Consider the following 18929-nt stretch of genomic DNA (forward strand, 5'->3'; position numbering starts at 1 on the left):
ACAGTTTAATTGTATCCAACAAAAAGTTATTTCTGCGCTTTGTAATGCAATTATCATGTGGCAGTCCGATTCAGTGTCACTAGAAGGGGATTTACCAGCTGCATGGTATGCCTTGGGTTACATCACATTTTTTCTTTTTAAGAAGAAAACTCTACTGCATTCAAAACAATTGGAGTGACTTGGTGCATGAAGAAATCATCAAGAAAAAATGTTGCGTGATTCCCCCCCCCCCCTCTTTTCTTTTTTTGGTCTTTCCCTGTGTGTACCCATTTAAAGGTCATTGTAATAAAATGCAAAATTTAAGAATGTAAGATGGTACTTTCTGAACACGCTGCAGTAATTTTACCATCTGTGCTGATCTCCCAATTAATTCTATCCTACAAACTGTAATTTAACAGTGCATTACTAATGACTAAGGAATCCAAAGACAAATGGGAGGATGATGTTAATGTCTTTGCATGGCACAATTTTGTATGTCTACTTTCAGGGGGGTTGTTCTTGGAGCCATTTAGGGTTGCATGCTAAAAATGACTGTATGTGGCATCTGTGTGCACGCTCTCGCTCTAGAGTACAAAAAACTATTTGGGCAAAGTATTTTCTCTCAGAGTCAGGAAACCTTATTGGTTCTGTCAATCTCTGAGAATGGACCGATAAGAATTGAGGGTTTAACAAGTTTGTTCCATAAGGGGCTCCCGTGCTTATTTTGTAGTTGACAAAGGATTGGTACAATTTAAATAAAACTGTAAATAAAATTTAAATAAAAACGGGCCTTTATCTTTTATAAGCCCCCCCCCCCAAAGTAATAGTAAAGTATGTAGATTCTGTTATACAACAGTAACAATGATCCGTGCATATTATCTTCTATTTATTCTTTGTTTGTAGTGACGTCAGTTGAGCATAATATATTGCATGTATTATCCCATATAAAACTGTATGTGCTCTCTCATTTATATCTAAAGTATCTTGTAGCTTTTTTAAACATGCTGCTGTATGTTCTGTAGATTGCTCCACTGAGCAACCCGTAACTTCCCTCGGTATATATATAGTCTCCTGAGAAAGCACCACTTAATCTGAACTACCATTGTGACTAATTTACATGAGTTAATAACCTCATCAGATATCACTACCCTACCGTTTTCACAATGAACCTCTCATGTTGGAGAGCTCCACTGTTTTCCTGGCTTTTACTAGGGAGCAAGGGCTAATTGGAAAATGGGTGAGATGATGGGAATGGACTCTCTTGCTTAATGTTCTTGGGGTTTTGTAGTGTTCTAGAGCTTGTCTGTGATGGAAAAGTTTTTACAAGTCCTGTTTAGTTTACTTTATACCCTTCTGCCTATTCCCAGATGCTTCATTTTTATGATGCTAACTTCCTTTTTCAAATGTAACTTCATAGTACTGCTTCATGGTGAGGCTCCCTCAATATGGCCAGTCTGCTTTACTCTGACAAAAGAGTGACAGCGTGTGAACATGTGGCTCTTGTTTGATTGTGTGTGCTGAGCGCCTTGCCCCAGAAGTGCATTGTTCCTAAAAAAACAATGTTTATGGTTTCTTAACAATTGGGGTTTGGTTTCAGACTGGTTCCTTTTATGATGACCAAAATGTTGTTGAAAGCTCAGTGTACTTTGTCCTTGTGACCTTTCTACTGAGATTCAATTCCTATTATGATGATTTCTGGGGGCTCCTTCTCTTCTAAGAATTGAAGTGAGACTCATTTCACAAAAGTCACTAAGCAGCTGTATGTTGATAACCGTCTGTCATTACTAACTGGATCTGAACCAGTGATCTGAAGGTGAAAAATTCCTGTATCTCTTTACCGATGCTGAACATGCCAGCTAGGATTATTGTATGGAAGATAATTGTCTATTCTTTGCAATGCCTAATATAAATGTCAGGATTTACAGCTTTTTTTGTTCTTGTAAGGCTTGTCAGTTTAAAATGCCAAATGTTATTAAGTGCTATTTATATCACATAAATTTGAACTTTAAAAATGAGACATTTCTCAAACTATGGATTTTTTTTGTGCAGTAACGCAAGGTAGACAAGCTGGTGATAACTTTGTTGAATCATCCATTCTCAATGCCATCCAAAAAGTTGACAGTGCAATTAACTCCACAAGAAGACATTTGTTTTCGCAGTAAGAATTTATTTCATCTTTGCTCACAGAAAATGTTCATATTTTTATTCTGCTTAACTTGTAGGTGTTTTTAAATTACAAAAAAATATACTAGAGAGACAAGGTGGGTGAGGTAATATCTTTTATTGGATCCACTTCTGTTGGTGAGAGAGACAAGCTTTTGAGCTTACACAGAGCTCAAAAGCTTGTCTCTCTCACCAACAGAAGTGGGTCCAATAAAAGATATTGCCTCCCCCACCTTGTCTCTCTAGCATTCTGGGACTAACACAGCTACAACAACATTGCATTCAAAAAGGTGGCCTGTAATGAAACATTTTTTTTTTTTTTTGTAGCCAGGACATGGCTTGTAGTCAAAACATATTTTTGCTTGTAGCCAGGACATGGTTTTTTAGTAGCAGTCATTATCAGTTAACCTTTCAGAGGGAAGGTCATGCTGCTCAACACTGAGCAAAGTCAGAAAACATATTTTTTTAGTATTTCACCTTTTAGGCCCATCTCTATCGCCATTCAACTGCCACCTACTTTATGTGGCTTACTGCTTCAATGTGCCCTCTTGCCAAGGGCTAACCTAGGCAGGAACTCTGTAGCCAAAGCTTTGGAAACAGGAGGAAAGAACCAAACAGAACATCCATAAGAAGTTAGCTTTGCTTTTCCTCCTTCTCTTCAGGACAGGAACAAAGTGTTTGGTCTCTTTAGTCCCTGTGCTTCCTCCATTGTGCAATGCAGAGGGGAGCAAAGTTGTAGAAAAAGCAGTTAAGTTTTAGAGGCTGTCACTGCTGCAGTACAGTACAGAAAAAGGGATTGACAGTGCTAACCCTGAGAACTTTTCATTCCTCTGTGAGCCTTAGGTTTTTGTTTTCTCGGTGAAATCACTATCTTATGATTCCCTCCATGAATGGACAGTAACTGTATTATATTTCTTTGGCATTTAAGTGTGGAAGGTAAAGGCAATAATATGTTGCAGTGTGGCTAGACACCGGAGCTCCTTTTTTCTTGTTAGTCATAAAGTTCAGGTCAATTCAGTCTAACCTTTGAATTTTATGGTAGCCTTCAGCCATTCCTGGGTGAATAGTAGGCTATCCCTTTATTTGGAGGGGCAAGTAATTGACACAGTTTTCTTTCTAAATGCTTTTTTCCTTTAACAAAAGGGAAATCAGAAACTAGTCCAGAAAGGATGGTGAGGAGAAGGTAGGATGTTCTTTCCTTGCAAATACCATAAATGTCTTTTTATGAGTTGGCTGTTGGAGAGTCTGAGGGTCAGATGAGCAATAATATTTTCTGTGATATCCCACTGTAGAGGGTCAAATGCATTGCCTTTGTTTAATGTTAACAATCCATGATTGCTTTGGCTTTGCTCTCTAACATACACAAAACACCCATATAAGGGGAGAAAATTAAATATTTTATTGCATGTGGGTTTCTACACACCATCAGTTTAAGACTATTCTCTTGAAGCAGGCTCACTTCTTTGCGATTATTTTCAGATGTTGAATATCTATAGAGAAACTCTGGTCATATTTCTACATAGAAATTAGTTTTAATGTATTGGTTTCAATAGGTCCTTTTCATTTCTGCAGGCGTCCCCTCACTCCAAATGATCTGTTGGCTCAATTCCACTATCCACGGGATCCTTTCACTATAGAGATTGCAAGAGCAGGAGAGATTTTTGAGCAAACACTTCAGCTGATACAGGAGCATGTTAAACAGGGTCTGAATGTTGATTTTGATGGAATAGGTGAGTATCAGTAAAAGCTACTATCTTTTCAGTTTGCAATGTATTGCTGTATCTCACCGACGAAATTTGACCTGCAATAATATCTTTTATTTATACTGTTTTTCATCCAGAAGGAACTGAGGATCTCAAACCATTATACATAGTATATTGCACCCAGGGTTTATACTGCACCTAGCCATTCTACTCTAGTACCACTGCACAATTTAGGACAAGAAGTGAAAAACCATTTATCTAGTTGAAACTATTGGGTAATTTTGGATATAACAAATTACCAGAGCTGGAAATTGACTGTAACACTGGACTTAACACGTCTACATTTTTGAAAAGTGCTTTAGTTACCACAAGTAATCAGGACCTTTCTTTTACTCTTGTGGAAGATGCCCCCTCTACAGGCACAGTTCCCCTTATATCATGGGGCTTTGGTTCAGAAATGACTTAAAGGCAAAGGTCACATTTATTGAGTTTCTTATCAATGCCCCATAATGTAACAGGGAATTGCAGTAGCAGAAGAACCATCTTTCAGATGAGAAATGATAAGGATAAGGAAACATTTGTACCCAACTTCTGCATTAATGTACTTACAGAAACAATTGTCTTTGTATTCTTTGTATTCACTTGTCTATATTTCTTTGCCTGCAGTTACATTTTCTAATCGTCTTTTTGATACTGTCATACTGTTCTAGTGTGAGTTGCTCTTTGTTTTTCTTCAGAATTCCATCTCTTTCTCTCTAATGGCAGTTGCATTCTATTGACTATATTATTCATTCACATTTCTTTATTTCATATTATCAAATCCATCTTGTCTTGTCAATGAAGGAGTGTGACCATTACAGGGTGTCTATACATTATATGTATTTCAAAAAAAATATACAAAATCTTCTATTATTTCATAGGGCTCTTCCATTTTGATATTTCAGTTATTATTGCAATATCAAAAATCAGCAATATAAGTTATGACTACGGCTGCAAGTTTGTCATGGAGGTCGCAGAAGTCACGGATTCGGTGACTTTCCATGACTTCCATGAAATTCCGCAGCTGCAGCGGCCAGCGTGGCTGACATCAGGGCCGCCCGAACAATTGTCCCCAGGGCAAACTGCTCAGGTGGCCCCAGGGCCAGCCACACTGGTTGCTGCCGGAGCCACCCCCAAGCCAGCCACTCAGGCGGCCCCGCAGCGGCTGCTGCCGGAGCAGCCCTGGGGCAGCCACGCCAGCCACTGCTTGGCGGCCCTGCACAGCTATACCCGGGGACCACTCCAGCAGTGGCCGGAGCAACGGCCTCTGGGACAGCTGGAGCAGCACCCGGAGTAGGGTTGCCAACTTTCTAATCACACAAAACAGAAACACCCTAGCCCCACCCCTTTCTCGAGGCCCCGCCCCCCTCTCACTACATTTCCCCCTCCCTCAGTGGCTCACTCTCCCCCACCCTCACTCACTTTCACTGGGCAGGGGGTTGGGAGGTGAGAGGGGGGTGAGGGCTCTAACGAAGGGTGGGGACTCTGGAGTGGGGCCAGAAATTAGGGGATCATGGTGCAGGAGGGGGCTCCAGGCTGGGGCAGGGAGTTAGGGTGCGGGAGGGGATGAGGGCTCTGGCTGGGGGTGAGGGCTCTGGGTGGGGCTGGGAATGAGGGGTTTGGGGTGGAGGAGGGGGCTCCAGGCTGGGGGGTGGGGCCGAGGGATTCGGGGTTAGGGAGGGGGCTGCGGGTTGAGGCACAGGGTTGGGTGAAGGAGGGGTTATGGGCTCTAGGCTGGGGATGAGGGGTTCAGGGTGTAGGATGAGGCTCTGGACTGGGGAAGGGGATTGGGGTGGGGGGGGTGAGGGCTCTGGCTGGGGGTGCAGGCTCTGTGGCGTGGCCAGGGATGAGAGGTTTGGTGTGTAGGAGGGGGCTTCAGGTTTGCAGGGGTTCAGGGCTAGTGCAGGGGGTAGGGGCTCGGGGTTGGGGCACAGGCTTACCTTGGGCGGCTCCTGGTCAGCAATGAGTGGGGCTAAGTCAGGCTCCCTGTCTGTCATGGCTCAACGCTGCACCCTGGAAGCAGCCAGCAGCAGGTCCAGCTCCTAGGCATGGGGGCGAGGAGTCTTAGTGCGCTGATCTTGCCACAGGCACCAATCCAAAGCTCCCATTGGCCACGGGTCCTGCCCAATGGGAGTGGGGAGCCAGTGCTCAGGGTGGTCTCCCCACCTAGGAGCCAGACCTGCTGGCTGCTTCCGGGGCGCAGCGCGGTGCCAGGACAGTGCGCTGACCGGACTTTTAACGGCCGGTTGTCAATTCTGACCGGAGCCTCCTGGGTCCCTTTTCGACCAGGCATTCTGATTGAAAACTGGACACCTGGCAAGCCTCGCCCGGAGCAGCAGCCCTGGGGAGCAGCAGCCCCGGGGTAGCCACACCAATGACTGCTCAGCAACCCCAGGCAGCTGGCCCTGAGGCTCCCACAGAGCAGTGGTCGATGGGGATGGACCCGAGGCCCCCCAGTGCAGCAAGGCCAGGGCAGCTAAGATTTAGTCAGGGGTGTTTATAGTGAAAGTCATTACTTGTCATGACTTTTACTAAAACTACCCATGACCAGGTCTTAGCCTTAATTATGACACAATAGCACAGAATAACCAAAAATGTTGTATCCCTTCAAAAAGAGGAAGAGAATGAATCTTACAGACACCAGATTCTGTCTTTGAGCTTGTAAACTCAGATGTGTCCAAAACTGGTAGTGTCCAAAACCCACTCGCTGCTTGTTAAAAACTGAATATTATAATGTACCCAAAATTGTTCATGAAGATATTACTATATTTTTATTACTTGCATGCAGTACCGATAATATAGCTGTCTTTATTTTCTGCAAAATCTGTACCTGAAGGAAAATCCTATGGTCAAAGAGCCCTTGCTGAGCCTAAATCCTAAGCATGAGCCTAAATCCTAAACATTTATAAGCCAGATTCCTCTTAGTACACTTTAGACGTATTTGTCTACATTTTATTTTCAGCATTTTGTATGCATCTTGAAACCTGATGATATGCATAATGTAAATTTCTAAATACATAAATATTCACAGTAACATAAATCTCCAAGAGCTGGTTTCTGCTATAATGACCAGAATTTAGGAAGTTTGAGGTATCACAATATTCCCAGATTTTTGCCCATGCCGCCAAATTTCTTGCCCTCAGAAAGTTACAGAAAACAAGTTTCTCTACTAGAAATCTCCCAGTGTTTGAAAGAGATAACAACCAGGAGCTATGTTAAAAATTTAGGGTTGAAATTTGAAGATAACAGCTGTTGCCTAGAAGCATTACTTTAATTTAGAAGGGCAAATCCTTCGCACCTCTTTTCAGCTTTATATACAGCCTTAAATTATCTTCTCTGAAAGGGATAAAACCCACAGTTAGGAGAAAATGGAAATGAGATTTGCAGAATAACCTAGAGGATGATCAATGGAGTCAATGAGTAAGAATTCAGACTCTGTTAAAGTATACAGATTTTGTTTTGAATTTCATTTTACAAATGGCTCTTCAGAGTATAATGATGACAGATGCACTCACTGAAATATTTTTCCCCACACAAATCCCTCATGATTGGGCTTTGCTTAGTAACTAGGCGAGGGTCAGGGAGAGACGGACTTTACTCCACAAACCACGAGCAGGAATAAGGTAGCAATACAGCTCGTCCTTGGCTGCTGCTCTAATCCTTTTGCTGCAATATTTGTTGTGACCCTACTGCATTAGCTGAGGTTTAGAAGTTTGTGGCAACTGGATCCACATATTTTCTGCCCGTATAGTCACCCCCTTAGCCCATTGTGTGTGGAGCTGGTAAAGAGCTCATCTCCACTTTGCACAGAGAATCATAGAACTGGAAGGGACCTTGAGAGGTCATCTACTCCAGTCCCCTGCACTCATGGCATGACTAAGTATTATCTAGACCATCCCTGACAGGTGTCTGTCCAACCTGCTCTTAAAAATCCCCAATGATGGAGATTCCACAACCTCCCTAGGCAATTTATTCCAGTACTTAACCACTCTGACAGTTAGGAAGTTTTTCCTAATGTCCAACCTAAACATCCCTTGCTGCAATTTAAGCCCATTTCTTCTTGTCCTATCCTCAGAGGTTAAAAAAAATGTTTATCCCTCCTCCTTGTAACAACCTTTTATGTATTTGAAAACTGTTATCATGTCCCCTCTGTCTTCTTTTCTCTAGACTAAACAAACCCAATTTTTTCAATCTTCCCCCATAGTTCTTTTTTTTTTTTTTAAGACCTTTAATCATTTGTGTTGCTCTTCTCTGGACTTTCTCCAATTTGTCCACATCTTTCCTGAAATGTGGCATCCAGAACTGGACATAATACTCCAGTTGAGACCTAATCAGTGCGGAGCAGAACGGAAGAATTACTTCTCGTGTCTTGCTTACAATGCTCCTGCTAATACATCCCGGAATGATGTTTGCTTTTTTTGCAACAGCGTTACACTGTTGACTCATATTTAGCTTGTGATCCACTATGACCCCCAGATCCCTTTCTGCAGTACTCCTTCCTAGGCAGTCATTTCCCATTTTGAATGTGTGCAACTGATTGTTCCATCTAGGTGGAGTACTTTGCATTTGTCCTTATTGAATTTCATGCTATTTACTTCAGACCATTTCTCCAGTTTGTCCAGATCATTTTGAATTTTAATCCTATCCTCCAAAGCACTTGCAACCCCTTCCAGCTTAGTATCATCCACAAACTTCATAAGTGTACTCTCTATGCAATTATCTAAATCATTGATGAAGATATTGAACAGAACCGGACCCAGAACCGATCCCTGCAGGACCCCACTTGTTATGCCCTTCCACCATGACTGTGAATCTCTGATAACTACTCTCTGGGAACAATTTTCCAACCAGCTAAGCACTCACCTTATAATAGCTCCATCTAAGTTGTATTTCCCTAGTTTGTTTATGAGAAGGCCATGTGAGACAGTATCAAAAGCTTTTCTAAAGTCAAGATATACACATCTACTGCTTCCACCCTATCCACAAGGCTTGTTACCCTCTCAAAGAAAGCTATCAGGTTGGTTTGACAAGATTTGTTCTTGACAAATCCCTGCTGACTGTTACTTATCACCTCATTATCTTCTAGGTGTTTGCAAATTGATTTCTTAATTATTTGCTCCATTATCTTTCCAGGTACAGAAGTTAAACTGACTGGTCTGTAATTCCCCGGGTTGTCCTTATTATAGATGGGCACTATATTTGCCCTTTTCCAGTTTTCTGGAATGTGTCCCGTCTTCCATGACTTTTCAAAGATAATTGCTAATGGCTCAGATATCTCCTCAGTCAGCTCCTTGAGTATTCTCGGATGCATTTCATCAAGTCCTGGTGATTTGAAGACATCTAACTTGTTTAAGGTTTCAGAGTGGTAGCCATGTTAGTCTGCATCAGCAAAAAGTGTGGCTGATGTGATTAGGCCCTATGTTGGTGTCCCCTGAATAGATATATGGACACAGTTGGCAACAGGCTTTGTTACAAGGTTAGGTTCCTGGGTTAGTGGTTTTGTTGTGTGGTTGCTGGTGAGTATTTGCTTCAGGTTGGGGGGCTGTCTGTAAGCAAGGACTGGTCTGTCTCCTAAGATCTGTGAGAGTGAGGGATCGTCCTTCAGGATAGGTTGTAGATCCTTGATGATGTGCTGGAGAGGTTTTAGTTGGGGGCTGAAGGTGACAGCTAGTGGCATTCTGTTACTTTCTTTGTTGGGCCTGTCCTGTAGTAGGTGACTTCTGGGTACTCTTCTGGCTCTGTCAATCTGTTTTTTTCACTTCAGCAGGTGGGTATTGTAGTTGTAAGAATGCTTGATAGAGATCTTGTAGGTGTTTGTCTCTGTCTGAGGGGTTGGAGCAAATGCGGTTGCATCATAGAGCTTGGCTGTAGACAAGGAATCGTGTGGTGTGGTCTGGATGAAAGCTGGAAGCATGAGTTTGTAGGTAAGTATAGCAGTCAGTAGGTTTCCTCTATAGGGTGGTGTTTGTGGCCATTGCTTATTAGCACTGTAGTGTCCGGGAAGTGGATCTTTTGTGTGGACTGGTCCAGGCTGAGGTTGATGGGATGGAAATTGTTAAAATCATGGTGGAATTCCTCAAGGGTTTCTTTTCCATGGGTCCAGATGATGAAGATGTCCTCAATGTAGCACAAGTAGAGTAGGGGCGTTAGGGGATGAGAGCTGAGGAAGCGTTGTTCTAAGTCAGCCATAAAAATGTTGGCATACAGTGGGGCCATGCGGGTCCCCATAGCAGTGTCACTGACTTGAAGGTATACATTGTCCCCAAATGTGAAATACTTATGGGTGAGGACAAAGTCACAAAGTTCAGCCACCAGGTTTGCCGTGACATTATTGGTGATACTGTTCCTGATGGCTTGTAGTCCATCTTTGTGTGGAATGTTGGTGTAGAGGGTTTCTGCATCCATAGTGGCCAGGATGGTGTTTTCTGGAAGATCACCAATGGATTGTAGTTTCCTCAGGAAGTCAGTGATGTCTCAAAGATAGCTAGGAGTGCTGGTAGCATAGGGCCTGAGGAGGGAGTCTACATAGACAATCCTGCTGTCAGGGTGCCAATGCCTGAGATGATGGGGCATCCAGGATTTCCAGATTTATGGATCTTGGGTAGCAGATAAAATACCCCTGGTCAGGATTCTAGGTGTGTGTCTGTGCAGATTTGTTCTTTTGCTTTTTCAGGGAGTTTCTTGAGCAGATGGTGTAGTTTCTTTTGGTAACCCTCAGAGGGTAATGGCTTGTAGAATGTGGTTTTAGAACACTAACCCAGGAACCTATCCTTGCAACAAAGCCCATTGCCAACTCTGTCCACATATCTATTCAGGGGACACCATCATAGGACCTAATCACATCAGCCACACTATCAGAGGCTTGTTCACCTGCACATCTGCCAATGTGATATATGCCATCATGTGCCAGCAATGCCCCTCTGCCATGTACATTGGCCAAACCAGACAGTCTCTACGTAAAAGAATAAATGGACACAAATCAGACGTCAAGAATTATAACATTAAAAAGCCAGTCGGAGAACACTTCAGTCTCCCTGGTCACTCGATTACAGACCTAAAAGACGCAATACTACAACAAAAAAAACCTTCAAAAACAGACTCCAACGAGAAACTGCTGAATTGGAATTAATTTGCAAACTGGACACCATTAAATTAGGCTTGAATAAAGACTGGGAGTGGATGTGTCATTACACAAAGTAAAACTATTTCCACATGCTTATTTTTTCCCGCTACTGTTACTCACACCTTCTTGTCAACTGTCGGAAGTGAGCCATCCTGATTATCACTACAAAAGGTTTTTTTTCTTCTGCTGATAATAGCTCACCTTAACTGATCACTCTCGTTATAGTGGGTACGGCAAAACCCATTTTTCATGTTCTCTGTGTGTGTGTGCATATATATATGCTAAAACCCACTTCATCAGATGCATGCAGTGGAAAATACAATAGGAATATATATATATGCATACATCTGATGAAGTGGGTTTTAGCCCACGAAAGCTTATGCTCAAATAAATTTGTTAGTCTCTCTAAGGTTCCACAAGTACTCCTCGTTCTTTTAACTTGTTTAAGTGATTTTTGACTTGTTCTTTCCCTACTTTAGACTCTGATCCTACCTCATGTTCACTGGCATTCACTATGTTAGATGTCCAATTGCCATCAACCTTCTTGGTGAAAATCGAAACAAAGTAGTCATTAAGCACCTCTGCCATTTCCACATTTTCTGTTATTGTCTTTCCCCGCTCATTGAGTAATGGGCCTACCCTCTCCTTGGTCTTCCTCTTGCTTCTAATATATTTGTAGAATGTTTTCTTGTTACTCTTTATGTCCCTACCTAGATTGATCTCATTTTGTGCCTTGGCCTTTCTAATTTTGTCCCTACATAATTGTGTTATTTGTTTATATTCATCCTTTGTAATTTGACCAAGTTTCCACTTTTTGTAGGACTCTTTTTTGAGTTTTAGATCATTGAAGATTGCCTGGGAAGGTGCAGTCCCCTGACTCAACCACTCTATAGTGGCTTTCCTTCACTATGCAGTGAAACTACCAAAAGGGAAGCCTTAGGTGAATTTCACGCATAGAGAGCTGAGTAGAAAAATACTCACCTAAGGGTACATTAAATGTTTCCCTGAATTTTATTACTTTGACTCACCAGGAGTCCTGAAGAACACTTTGAAGTCATTGTAACAAATCAAGGCATTTTGTGAATAATGTAAAAGGTGTTAAAAGTGCATCTGGATGGCAGAATACAAGAGGGAGATGGCATGTGTTTAATGAGGCAATTGTTCTCTATGCTAAGAGCTTGTTCTAGTCCAAGAAATGCAGAAACATGATAGCTGCTGCTAGCACTTGACTAATGGAATCCTTTTAGCAAACTTGTAATCTCTTTCACTCTATAAACAACAATGCTTCTTGTTTCCTATATTTGATTTGTTCACCTAAAACACACGTTCTGCTCTCTCCACGTGGTTTATTTTTTTCCATGGTATTGAGCACTGTTCTGCCTGGAATTCTTTATGAAGAATGAGTGCAGGAAGGGTTATGTACAACATTCCTTTTCAGCTCTTACATGGCTAAGATGGTATGGTATCTTTTTTCACAAAGTCATAGTTACAGGGCTAAGTGCCCTCTTTCCTCATCTCTCTGAGAGCATGCAGTTCAGGTCTTGGGTATCTTGCCCTTATCCATCTTTGAGTGCAATTCTACCACTTTTAGACTGGAATCTGGGGACAACAGATCGTCTGTGCCAACCATGGTTACCGAATAGGCCCCAGTAGATATCTGCATTTCTTCCCTTCTGGAGCCTGTAACCAGTGATTCAGAGAATAACAGCCTTCTTATGGTTATTAGAAAATGCAACAAATCATTAGGGAGAGTGATTTCAAAGTCACATATTTAGTCTCATGTAAGCCTTCACTACAAGCTAAATTAGATGGGCTCCCCATTTGAGTTGCAGAAAAAAAAAAGCCAGAACCAACATAATCCTTTTTGGAAATTCAGGCACTGTTGAAACTGAGCCAAGTGTCAGTTTGTCTCTCAGACAGTGTGTCCACTAGTCTATTATCTACTCTCCTCTGACATTCCAACACACCATCTTAGAAATCCATTCCATAAACCCCATTTTGGGGTACAGATCATCATTCACCACTGAGCACCCCCACATTCATCTCTCACATAATATTCTGTGAGTTTTCAGAATGTCTGTGACACAATTAGAAAGAGATATTGGTGGTGGATATATAAACATCATTTGTAGAACATTGGTTCAAATGCACCTCAAGTTCATAGAGACCAAACACCATTAGAATCTGTCAGTTCTTCTCACTCACCTGGTGCTTTCAGTCCAGTTTCTGGTGGGCAATATCCACATCAAACAAACCACAGTTACAGCTGGCACTAGGTGGCTCTCTTGTTTGCAGCCTCAGAGAATGGCTTAATGTGCATGATGATATTGGCTGGCTGGAGTGTCATTCTTAGATTCTACATTGGAACCCAGCCAATCTAACAGCCCAGATGTGGATGGTCAGGTCAGATATGTCAGTGAGGTGGTGAGAAGAAGTTTACATGGTCTATTCATCTGTTCTTTCATTTTAAGTGCCTTGTAGGTCTATGGTTTTTTTATCCCTTTGAAATTGTTATATTTGTATGGTTGCACACACTCTTAAGCTTCCAGCTCCCCTGCGGTAGCCTGGCATGGGTGGAGACTCATGTCTCTCTCCCTTCTTCCTGGGGTATTTCCAGGCTTCACAGTTCCTTTCCTTCACTATGTTATTCCCAGCAGAGGCAAGCTGCCCAGGGATTCCTGCTTGCTTTCTCTGCAGAGATGGACATGAGGAATTGTCAACAGTTATAAGTTACCACACAGTTCTTTCTATGCAAGCCTATTTTATTCTTCTGATAAAAGCACTACAGAGACTACAAATAAAAACAAAAGAAAAACCTACATGCATGCTAATAAGCGTACCAGATATCATACCAACCAAAGGAGTCTTTCCAAACATCACCCAAAGGGTTTATTTTCTGGTGATAAATTCATTACAGTTTCAGCTTTGAACAAGCACCTTAAAACATGTTTAGTCCACACTTTATACAGTTATGGTGTCTTTGAGATGGAGTTTTCAGAACCAGGTAGTAGACAATGGGTTTTCCTCTCCAGGGCATAGCTTCAAAAGGATGGATTTGAAGTGGGTTATTTGCATTCCCCTTACTCCCAGTTGCTTCCTAGTATATCCTCCTCACAGATATTGTTCCAGAAAGCCTTTTGCTAATAGGAATGCCAAAAACACACAAAGTTGCTTTCTGTGGTAAAAATGTGCAACATAATTACATGCCAGCATACTTCAGAGTGGAACTTGACCGCATTCTTACCTTACATGATCACCTTGAGAAGGTAACGGCAAAGTTAAAAATGAGAGCCAACATAATTTAGAAACTAGCAGGTACAACCTGGGGTGCACCAGCCTCAGAGTTGCGAACATCTGCAATAGCACTTGTATTTTCAGTAGCTGAATATTGTTCACCCATATGGAGCAGATTCGGCTTGTTGACACCCAGCTGAATACAGTGATGTGGTGCATCACTGGAACCCTAAAGTTGACACCAATGCCATAGCTACATGTTCTGTTTAACTTTGCTCCCCCACTGATACACCGAATTGCTGCAACACTCCATGAACCTCAACGAATCCAGGAAAACAGATGTCTTCCTATCCACCAAGACCTCGACAGTGCCCCCCGCCCCATCTCTTAAGTCTTGCAAGCCTTTCTGGGAACATCCACTTTGCCTAATGCAATCAGACTGTGATCAGAAGGAGGTTTGGAAAGCAGATTGGGCTAAACAAGACTTAAAAAATAAGCACCTTGTGCTGGATCCCATGCAGAAGGTTCCTGGGTTCAATCTTCCATAGTCATCTTGGTCAACTCTGAACTGAATCCAAACCAACCATGGTAGATGTAGACATCTAATGCACAAATGGAAAATCAAGGACTCCCCAGCAAGTGAGTGTGGTTCCCTATGACAAACCATCAAACATATTACTACCTAATGCCCAATTTATGAATATGAAGGAGGCCTCACTGCAATAAATTCTGCTACTTCTGATGTAGCCATTTGACACGATAAAGTTCAGGTGAAATTGTAGTTGCTTGTCTACACCAGCCATACGGAAGAAGAAGAAGCGGAGGATTTAACTGCGTGACTTTGTTCCTGAGTTTCAGAGATCATGTGGAGGACCTCAAGGCTTCAGCGGGTGGTGCTGGGGCCTAAATTGGAGGACTTTGATGGCACAGCTGTATTCCCTGAAGTGTAACTGTCCATGTCTGTATCCTCACTACTGCTTAATGCAAGATTACAAATTTATAATTCTCTGGCTCTTCCTTCAGTATCGCAATGAAAAGCACTGCAAGGTGGAACATTAAAAAAATCCCTCTATTGCTGTTCTTTAATATGGAGTTAATATACAATCATACCATTATTAAAACGTAAGAATGGCCATGCGGGGTCACTCCAACGGTTCATCTAGCCCAGTATCCTTTCTTCTGACAGTGGCTGGAGCCAGATGCTTCAGAGCACACATGTGGCCCGCCAGGGTAATCTGCTGGCAGGCCACGAGACAGTGTTTACATTTGCCATCCATAGACACAGCTGCCCGCAGCTCCAAGTGGCTGTGGTTCACTGTTCCCAGCCAATGGGAGCTGCAGGAAGTGGCACGGGCCACAGGGACATGCTGGCTGCCGCTTCCCGCAGTTCCGGTTGGCCGGGAATGGCTAACTGCGGCCACTGGGAGCTGTGGGTGGCCATGCCTGCGGACGGTCAATATAAACACTGTTTTGCGGCCCACCAGCGGATTACGCTGATGGGCTGCATTCGGCCCACAGGCTGCATGTTGAGCACCACTGGTTCAGAGGGAATGAACAGAACAAAGCAATTATCAAGTGATCCATCCCCTGTCATCCAATCCCAGCTTCTGGCAGTCAGTGGCTCAGGGACCCCCAGAATTTGCGGTGGTGTCCCTGGCTATCTTGGCTAATAGCCATTGATGGACCTATTTTCCTAATTCTATTTTGAATCCATTTATACTTTGGGCCTTCACAACATCCCCTAGCAACAAGTTTCACAGGTTGACTCTGTGTTGTATGAAGAAGTATTTCCTTATGTTTGTTTTAAACATGCTGTCTATTATTACTATGTAATAAAATGAGAAATTAATTTCAAAATTAAAGGGATGATTATCCCTTTGGCCCCTCACTGGGTAGGGGCTTACAGGGCTTCGGAGTGAGGAAGAGACAGGAATTCCTAATTCTGTTAATTCTATGGATCCAGGCGGGATGGAACACCTGAGATTGATGGAGCCTGGATCTATCAGATGTGGGCAGCTGGTCCTCTTTGTTGTTCCTCTGTCCCTCCTTTCCCACTGGAAAGATACTTCCTTAAGAGCCCTGCTGTCATTGACTCTGTGTATATGATTTATATATATGATATTATAACGCTGTATGATATTGTTCTGGATGACGGGTGAACTGTACCTGTGATCAATCTGTGGGCACTTCTTGTCAGCGAAAGGCCTGAACCAGAGTCATAGAATTCAAGGTCAGAAGGGGCCACCAGATCATCTAGTCTGGCCTCCTGTACATCACAGGCCACCAACACCGCCCAGCAACTGCAAACCCAACAACTCAAATTAGACCAAGGTATCACAGCCCTCAGGAAACTAAACTAGTGTATGCCACAGGCAGAGAATAGGAGGGACTGAGGTGTGTCTATGCATGAGACTCCTGCAGTGGCAGGGAGTTGGATAAATGATATAGACCCAGATGATCTAGGAAAGCAACCTGCACCTCATGCTGTAGAGAAAAGTGAAAAATCCCCAAGGTCACTACCAATCTGACATGGGAGAAAATTCCTTCCCAACCCCACATATGGCTATCAAATACATGCTGAGCATCTGAGAAATAACCAGCTAGCCAAGCACACGAGAAAGCGAATTCTCAGTACCACCCCAGAGTACCGGCTCACCTCATTTAGTGTCCTGTCTCCAGCTGTGGCTATCTTCGATGCATTTCTTTCAGATTCGAATCCCATGATTCACCGCACTTTTTACTGGACCACCTGGTTATAGCACCCCCTGTTTACCAACTGTATTACCTCTATGGGATCCAACTAGATTTGGCATCTGCTCTAGAATCTCCAGTGACATACAACAAAGCTTGTTCAAATCACTCAGAATGATTTATTTGTTCATTGCACCCTCCTTCCCTCTGGAACTAGCCACACCCAATTCCACATCTGCAGAGGTAAGCTTCAAAGGAATTATTGTGTCCAATAGGCATTTTTCAGTAAGAAGAAATTCCAGCTAACTTTTTCTCAGCGCTAATAACAAATATATTTACTATAAAACCAGTCTTTGCCTTGAGTTTGTTTTCATGTTACTTTTTAATCTTTAATATAAAAGATTCAGAGGGGTGACAACTTTGCATGTGCTGATGGAATCTGAACTTCTAGTTCAGAAATTATGCATCTTTTTCCTGTACAAGTTTCAGAGTAACAGCCGTGTTAGTCTGTATTCGCAAAAAGAAAAGGAGTACTTGTGGCACCTTAGAGACTAACCAATTTATTTGAGCATAAGCTTTCGTGAGCTACAGCTCACTTCATCGGATGCATACTGTGGAAAGTGTAGAAGATCTTTTTATATACACACAAAGCATGAAAAAATACCTCCTCCCACCCCACTCTCCTGCTGGTACTAGCTTATCTAAAGTGACCCCCCCCCAGACGTTCTTGTTAAACCCTGGATTTGTGCTGGAAATGGCCCACCTTGATTATCATACACATTGTAAGGAGAGTGGTCACTTTAGATAAGCTATTACCAGCAGGAGAGTGGGGTGAGAGGAGGTATTTTTTCATGCTTTGTTTGTATATAAAAAGATCTACACTTTCCACAGTATGCATCCGATGAAGTAAGCTGTAGCTCACGAAAGCTTATGCTCAAATAAATTGGTTAGTCTCTAAGGTGCCACAAGTACTCCTTTTCTTTTTCCTGTACAGGGTAGTTAATATTAAAATCATAATTTGTTCATTATGTTCTATTATTTTATTCCAGGTAATTTGCTCCAAAGCACCGTTCCTCTCATTTACCTTAGAGTTTATTCTTTACTGCTATTATGTTTTAAATTATAATTTAAATGCAATTCATCTACATAGTTCATATAAGTAGAGATGGATCCAAGTAATCACTATTGTAGTTTGAAAGAATTGGTCCTACTAGACCAATTGGTTGTGTTGTGTTGTATTGTATTGTAAACTATTGGTTGTATGTTGTCATTCCATTATATCATAACCTGGAATTAATCAGAGGCAAAGAAAGTTTGAGGTGTATTCCTTTCCAACCCAGCATGTGAGGCATTACCAGTTTCCCTACCTCTCACATGGCTAGTCCGGGGCAGGGATATAAATGGAAAAGAGAAGCTGTTGCAGAGGTGGCTAACTCATAGGCATTAAGGTCAAAACAGACAATCATGATTATCTAGTCTGATCTCCCATAAGTTGCAGGGCACAGAACCTCACCCACCTACTCCTGCAATAGTGCCATAACCTCTGGCTGAGTTACTGAAGTCCTTGTTGGGATTCCCTCCGAGACCTCTCTCCACTCAGTTTCCCAAGAACTCAGTTCGACTCCAGCTTTCGTCACTCAGGTATCTTTATTTGGCATACAGCAGTGTTATACTGAGTTGATCAGATTCAAACACAGGGGGAGTAGATGCAGGGTACATCACAGCTTCAAAGTTACACAGAAACCCTCTCCTCTTACGATTAGAAATATCTAATTTCATGCCTAAACTTGTTGATGGAGAGTTTATATCCATTTGTTCTTGTACCAACATTGGCCATTAACTTAAATAACTCCTCTCCCTCCCTCGTGCTTATCCCTCTGATATATTTATAGAAAGCAGTCATATATCTCTTCAGCCTGCTTTTTGTTAGGCTAAACAAGACAAGTTCCTTAAGTCTCCTCTCGTATGGTAGGTTTTACATTCCTCTAATCATCCTA

The 18929-nt window shown here is 42.4% G+C and overlaps 1 protein-coding gene across 1 annotated transcript in view; it reads left to right on the forward strand.

Moving 5' to 3' along the window:
* PXDNL (peroxidasin like) overlaps window positions 1–18929 on the forward strand; it is a 267071-nt gene that overhangs the window by 193006 nt on the left and 55136 nt on the right. The window contains exons 15-16 of the mRNA XM_074943098.1: window positions 2029–2137; window positions 3715–3872. Coding sequence (XP_074799199.1) covers window positions 2029–2137; window positions 3715–3872 — 267 coding nt within the window. The remainder of the gene's footprint in view (window positions 1–2028; window positions 2138–3714; window positions 3873–18929) is intronic.

The sequence above is a fragment of the Natator depressus genome, chromosome 2 (assembly GCF_965152275.1).
Source record: "Natator depressus isolate rNatDep1 chromosome 2, rNatDep2.hap1, whole genome shotgun sequence".
In the NCBI taxonomy this organism is placed as follows: Eukaryota; Metazoa; Chordata; order Testudines; family Cheloniidae; genus Natator; species Natator depressus.